At 42.1% G+C, this 7311-nt stretch overlaps 1 protein-coding gene across 1 annotated transcript; it reads left to right on the top strand.

Moving 5' to 3' along the window:
* Positions 1-1231: 1231 nt before the first annotated feature.
* LOC134367796 (serine/threonine-protein phosphatase 4 regulatory subunit 3B-like) lies at positions 1232-3278 on the top strand. Its single transcript, XM_063084496.1, is given in 4 exon segments — positions 1232-2438; positions 2598-2648; positions 2651-2845; positions 2848-3278. Coding segments are annotated over 4 exon segments (1884 nt in total).
* Positions 3279-7311: the final 4033 nt, after the last annotated feature.

Below are 7311 nucleotides of genomic sequence, written 5' to 3'. Positions count from 1 at the left end.
ATCACAGTTCAATGGCTGAGAAAACCAATTTTGGAATCAGAAAGGTGTGTTCAAATCAGAGTTCCTCAATTTATTAGTTGTGTGACCTTTGGCAGTTTACTTAACTTCCCTAAGTCTGTTTCCTGATTCTAAAAGGATTCTTAATACTCCTGTATCACTGGATTATTACGAAAATTAAGTAAGAAATTATGTATAACATTCTTGTCACAGTGTCTTGAACATAGTAAGCACTTAAATATTATACTTGGTCAATTATGTTATTACCTTCTTCATAATAATAATAAGCAGTAATTATTGTTATTGATTTGTTGTGCTCGTTATGATTATCATCACTAAGAAAAGAAATAAAATAATTTATCTGTAATTGTCAATATCGACTCTTGGCTAATTTCAACTCACAGTTTCACTTTGGCTCAGTCCTTCCCTAAGAATAAGGAATGAACTTATGGATTGGAAAATGTAAGAAAATGTGTGCTGGAAGACAGAGCTTCAGGCCTAAGTGAACAGAGGAAAGGGGCTGCCCAATTCCCTCTTGGAACAATATCTTCTCTCAAAGATGGATTAAGAGAGGGATCCAGGCTTAGGCCAAGTCTTAGGGAGGAGACCCAAGCCTATTCCTCTGATTCTTGCTAATGGTCTGTAGGTCACTTGCTCCTGCTTCTTATTTGGTCCAGCCTTTTCTTGTCGTAGAACGTCAGATGTGGACTTGGTCAGGACATAGGTGATTAAGCTTCCCTTTTGTCAAAGGTCCTAAGTCTCCATCCCCACACACAAGATGAGTAAAAATGTTTCCGAGGGACAACAATCCTTTATGCAAGAACATCCTCTAACTTCGAAGCTCCCATGCGTGCATTTAGCAGCAGCTCCCTGTGGCAAGTATAGTTACTGTCACATAAGCACATTCTTGGGGCAGAATCCTGTGGGGATCACAAGATTCCTTCGGGATCGAGGCTATTTCAGACAGCCGAGAGCAGGCCCAGAGGCTCCCTTTTTAGGAGATCGTAGGTAAGGAGGGCAGAAGGCAGGGATGGAGGTTGGGGAGATTGAAGTGGGGACAGTGGAAGACAGCAGGGCCGCCGGGAACCCTGCTGACCTGTGGCCTCCCAGGAGCCGCTGCTGCCCCTGTCACCACTGCCGACCCGAACTGCCACCTCGGCCACCGCAGCTGTCCTAGTCGCCGCAGCTACCGTTGCCAGGATACGCAAAGCGGCGGCCAGAGCCAACCCCGGACATGGCGAGCAGACGGCGCCACGTCAGAGTCTGTGTTCGGGATGAAGACCAGCGCTGGGACCAAGTAGGTCCCGGGGACGTGTCCTGGGCTTCCACTGAGCTGGTCCAGCTGCCTAACTGTGAACTCGATGGGCTTGAACAAATCGCTGCTTTGGTTACCTCGGTTCTCCCCTCGCCTACCGGCAAGGAAAGGCTGGCTCTGGTCCTGGAAAGTGAGGATTATATTCAAAAACTCCTGCAGCTGTTCCGCACTTGTGAAAATCTAGACAACACCGAAGGCTTACACCGTTTCCATGCAATGATTAAAGGCCTGTTCTCCTTCGACAGCAAACCTCTGTTTAAGATCATGCTTTCTGATGAGTGTATCATGGATGTGATGGGATGCCTTGAGTACGATCCTGCTTTGGCTCAGCCAAGACGGCATAGGGAATTCTTGAGCCAAACTGCCAAGTTCCAGGGATTTATACCAATAACAGACTCTGAACTTAGGCAAAAAATACGTCAGATGTACAGAGTGCAGTACATATATGACGTTCTGGTGCCTCAGCCACCCACATCTGCAGATAATCTTTCTACTCTTCAACATTTTATTTTCCTCAAGAAAGTTGAGATAGCCAGCATGCTGCAGCGAGATCGCAAGTGTTTGTCTGAAGTTTTAGCAAAGTTTAAGGATAAGACTCTAGATGATGACAAATGGCGTGAATTGGTGCTTTTTTTCAAGGACTTCTGTGCATTTTCTAAGACATTACGGCCTCAAAGCAAGTATAAGTTATTCCAAAAGTTGACACAATTGGAAATTCTTCCTGCTCTTAAAATCATAATGAGTGCCGATGATTTGCTAATAAGATCGGCTGCTACAGATATATTTACTTATCTAGTTGAGTACAGTCCATCGAAGATCCGAGAACTTGTAATGGAGGAAGCAGAGAAGACTGAAGGTGATGACCTTTTCATTAATGTAGTGATTAAACAAGTGACCTGTGATACTGATCCTGAGCTGGGAGGTGCTCTGCACGTGATGGAACATCTGCGCACTTTGCTTGATCTGGACAACATGCTGTCAGTATCCAATAAAAACGTAAGATGCGATTTTCTAAATTTCTTCTATAAACATTGTCTACATAACCTGATAGCACCACTTTTGGCCACCACTTCAGAAGACAAACGTAAAGGAGGTAATATATCCACCGAAAGCAAAAATTGCCCCAATAATTATCAAACAGCAAAGCTGCTTGCTCTAATTTTAGACCTACTCACATTTTGCTTACAACAACACACACATTACATACAAAGCTCTATTTTGAGCAATGATTTGCTAAGAAGGGTCTTGATTTTGATGAATTCAAAGCACACTTTCCTGGTCTTGTGTGCTGTTCGCTTTATGAGAAGGATGATTGGCCTTAAAGATGAACTTTATAATAGTTCATCAGGGGAAATCTGTTTGACCCAGTTGTAAATGCTTTTCTGCATAATGGAACCAGGTACAATATGTTGAATTCAGCTATTATTGAGCTGTTTGAATACATAAGAGTGGAAAATATCCCGTCTCTTGTTGCACATATAGTCGAAAGGTTTTATAATGCACTTGAATCGATTGAATATGTCCAGACATTCAAAGATTGAAGATTAAATATGACGATCAGAAGGACAGGGAAAGTCGAATACAGAATTATTTGCGTTCCATACCATATGGTAACATACCTCAAGGAGGTGCCAAAGTCTCAGAGGTAAAGGAAGAAATGTGTTTTAAAGAAGATATGGGAGTAGCAGTCATGCCGTCATTGGAACATAACTTTCCAGATTCTTATGATCAATTCATGGAGATGAAAAGAACAAAAGAAGATTGGAACGAGGTAGGCCTTCCCAAAAGAACATCACCAGGTGACTTAAAATTGTTTTCATCTCCTTCTGCTGCTGTTGGTAATAGAACAAGGAGCCCAAACGGTAGCAGCGTAGTTCGCTTAGTGGATTATCCAGATGATGACGATGAAGAAGAAGATAAAAAAGAAGAAACATCCCAAAGAGAAAGACCTTATCTCAGCAAATAAAATCTTTATGGAAGACCCTCAACATGTGCTTCAACTAAAATTCTATAAATTTCAATGAGCTGAGAAAAATCTGATTCCAAAAGCTTTCTTGTGTGAGATATACAATAGCATATATGATGAGCTTAAGAGGGTTCAATTCTGTAAAAAAACAAGACTTTCCATAACCTTAAAAAAAAAAAAAAGTAACCAGACTTGCTTGATAACTTGTTAGCAAGAAAGTCTTAGTTTGGGGGGAAGACACAGGCTGATAAAGTAATATTAAGGTAGTTTTGTTTCAGAGGTTTATATTAGAAACAACTGCGACAGTTCTTGCAAAGTTTACTTGCACAATGGTTCTAGCCATGGTGTTCTTCCCTTCCGTTTCCTTTTTGAAATAAACGTTTATATTTATATGGAAAAACAAGGCCAAATAAAATAAAAAATAAAGTTATGCTGTCCAGATCTTTCTGCAAACATTTAACAAAAATTCAGCCTGATGGGTAGAGGGAAGGAACTTCCAGAGTATATTTCCATGAATAAAAAAAGCAAGCTGCATTCAAAATGTGCAGTTGTTGGTCCAATTCTTTTCTTAGACAAGAGATGGCAAGGAACAGTGTGGTAGTATTCCCACAGGGTTTTCTCTAGAACCTTGGGAGTAAGTAAAACCGAGTACTTTTAACTGCCTAGATTGTGAAAGATATTTTTAAGTCATTTCCTGATTCATTAATGAAATTTATCGTTCTTTCTAGACCAGAGGTAAGAGTTAAAGTGTAATATATAAAGACTAACATACAAAAAAAAAACAAAAGCACTGCTGAATGAAAAGGCATTTCATATGTAGAAGCCATTTTGGGCCAAGAAAAATCTACCTAAGTGTCAAAGTCAGCATACTCCACATGAAGTTTTTCTCTGTAAATAAATAAATGTATACTATAAAAAATACTTTATAAAAGAGTGTATGCAGATGAATCTCTAAAAATTAGTTGTAGCAAAGTGTTAACAGGATTCATTTCTAGAGGAACAAGTTAACTTATTCTATTTTTCCTGGAATTTCTTAAACTGAAAAACACTTTCTCGTGTTTTGAAGATTTCAGAGTTAATGTTAATTAGTGCTATGTACATAGAAAGTAGTTTTCCATAAAACAGATATTTATTTCGTATATTAAAAATACCACTGTACTTTTTTGTACCATTTGGTGATATTCGTGCTGAACTATAAAATTTAGGAGTTAAAATGTGACCTGTAAATCCAACAAATAAAAGAGACAATATTAAATTTCCTATTCTGCCAACAAGAGACACAGCTTATGCAAAACTAAGAGCCTAGTGGAGAAGCTACAAAGAGACTATATTCCTAAGAACAACAAGCAATAATTTCATCAGATATAGCATCTACTAGAGTGTGGACATGACCTCAGGAGATATAATTACACATTGTAGAGGACACAACACAGTAGGGAAACTGCATTTTTACACTTCTTAAGCCATGCTAGTTAAATCAAATGTTGTAACGGGATTATTCACATTGTGATTGTATGTCAAAAAAGATAGCTTGCTAGAAAGGAATTTCATGATTTCCTTCTGGCTAGACTGTCATGGGGGTGAATTTCTATAGTACACATGTACACAGAGTTGTGCTTTGAAAAAATATGTTTAAGTCTTTATTCTGGTGGGTGTAAACGAAGGTCCCTAGCAGAGCAGCTATTCACGACTGGACAGAGAAGAAAATTTCTGTTTTGACATTATTTCTGTTTATTCTCTTCCTATCAGCTAGTTTTAATCTGCCATGAAAAGGAAAAAAAAAAAAAAAAGGACAATAGGATTAAAAGAAAAAAAGAATACTGGCATTTCTTGCTGTATTTTTCCCAGTGAATTTGTAAGGAAAGATGAAAGAGGGCTTAGAACAATGGGAAGCAAAAATAAATACATAAATAAATAAATAAAATGTACAAAAAGAAAAACAGGATAGGCGTTCTATTGAGCTGAGTAACTTCTGTGAGCCCTTTTCTTGTCTCAGCTACCTAATGTTAGTGGAACCAGTGTGACAAGCAAAATGGTGCAAAGGCAAATTCCCCATCAGATGGCAGAACCTACTATGCAGAGAACATTCAAGTGGGCAACAAAACACAGAAGAGCAATCCTTACTGTGTACACACTGAGTGAAACATCGATCAAAATGTTCCGTGTGTCTAGCTGTGGTGTGTGAGAAGAGAACCATGTCAAGAACTTGTAATTTCCTAGTTAAGTTTTTTAGAAGTAATTTCGAAAGGACCCTTAAGTAGGTCATTAATGATATGAAAAGAAGCAGTTCGACATGGCACTGTATGTACTATAAACTCCGGGCAGGCATTTTTGGAGAGGTGCCCTGGACTCATCAAGGTTGGGCTTTAAACACACAACTTCCAGTAGTTTGTATGACTTGGTGACTTTCTAAACCCACCAGAAAGGGAGGGTGACATAACAGATAAAGCAAAAGCTTCGTATTGAGACGGACTTTGATGATAATGCTGGCTCGGACGCTTACCAATTCCATGACCTTAGTCCACTTGTTTCTACTCTGGGCACAGTTTCTCTATCTTGTCTTAAAATTAGAAATTATGTATAAATCACCCAGAACATATTAAGTACTCAAGAAATAGATTTTCAAACTCATTTTTAACAACGGCAGCTGTATAATCATTCCTAAGTAGATGCGGGACAAAGCCAGCTATAAGCACTTACATCACAAATTGTGCTTAAAAATTCATAATCTTATATTCTGGATCAGATTGACAGCAAGATAATAGATTAAGAACTAATGAGTTCAGTTCCGGTTGGCGGAGACGTCTATGTGTATGCGATGGGCCCTGCTGAGGTGCAGCTGAAATAAAGAAAAGTAGAAAGAAAAATGACCTCATGTGGCAGTGAGGACACTTGGTAGCGTTGTATGTGGCATGTTGAACAAGGAATGAGTGGTGACAGGAGTGAAGAGTGAAACGGAAATTAGGGGAGTCGGAGGGGACGTGGGAAGCGAATGGAAGGTTTGTAGAGGTGACAAGAGTCACTCAGCCTTCTTCCCTCCATGCCTCACACCAGCAGGTAGAGCAGTCACCCAGAACGTGTCCCTAATAACAGACCACAGATCCTTCCCCTAAAGCAATTGAAATAACAGGCCAGGCGGTCCTGGGGGCGGCGGGGAGGGGAACGAGGGGGACCAGGACGGACAGACACCACAAGAGTTGCTCCGACAGAGGCTCTGAGGACGGGACGGGGACGAGGGAACCAGGACGGACAGACAATGCGAGAGTGGCTCCGACAGAGGCTCTGAGGACGTGAGGGGGACGAGGGGACCAGGACAGACACCCCGAGAGTGGCTCCAACAGTGGCTCTGAGGACATGAGGGGGTGGAGGGGACCAGGGTGACGGGCAGGAGGCGGCGCAGATGCAGAACGGGGAGCGCGGGAGAAAAGGCGGGAAGGCAGAGTCCCTTTTGCAGGAGATGAAGAGAGGAGTGGATACGTGCAGGATGGGGACACGGCGGGGCAGCTGCGCTCTGCGACAGTGCTCAGTACGTCCCCTCATGGGAGGCGAGCTGAGCAGACGGTGGATGTCCAGAAGAGGAAGAAATGCAAAGGCGAAGGAAACAGGAGAAGGGTCTGATGAGCAGGTTCAGTGGACCAGACATGGCGTCCATCAGGGGACAGCGGGAGGCGCTGTGATGGCCCAGCAGGAAAGACGTGAGTGACACTAACCGCTGCCCTGCTGGGCGCCTGTGTCTGTGATGCGGCCATGCCCAGCAGGCTGGTGATGGAGCATGTGCTCTTGCTCAGCATCCTGCAGCATACGCTGGCAATCGAGGTTGGGGCTCACTTCTTGGAGGCCCTGGTGAGGAGGTTCGAGGACGTCTGTGGGACAGGAGTGAAGGGAAGGGACGCGGTGATTGGGGCACAGCAGAGCAGGTCCACAGTGAGAGGAGGAGCTCGAGCCAGGACGTCAGTAAACACACTGCTTCCTTCCTGCAGAAAGTCTTGCTGTGAAGGAAAATGTGTCAGTTGGACTAAACAGTGTGCTTAAT

The sequence above is a fragment of the Cynocephalus volans genome, chromosome X (assembly GCF_027409185.1).
Source record: "Cynocephalus volans isolate mCynVol1 chromosome X, mCynVol1.pri, whole genome shotgun sequence".
Taxonomy (NCBI): Eukaryota; Metazoa; Chordata; class Mammalia; order Dermoptera; family Cynocephalidae; genus Cynocephalus; species Cynocephalus volans.
Note: the sequence above shows the minus strand (reverse complement) of the source record. Positions and strands in the feature narration are given on the sequence as shown.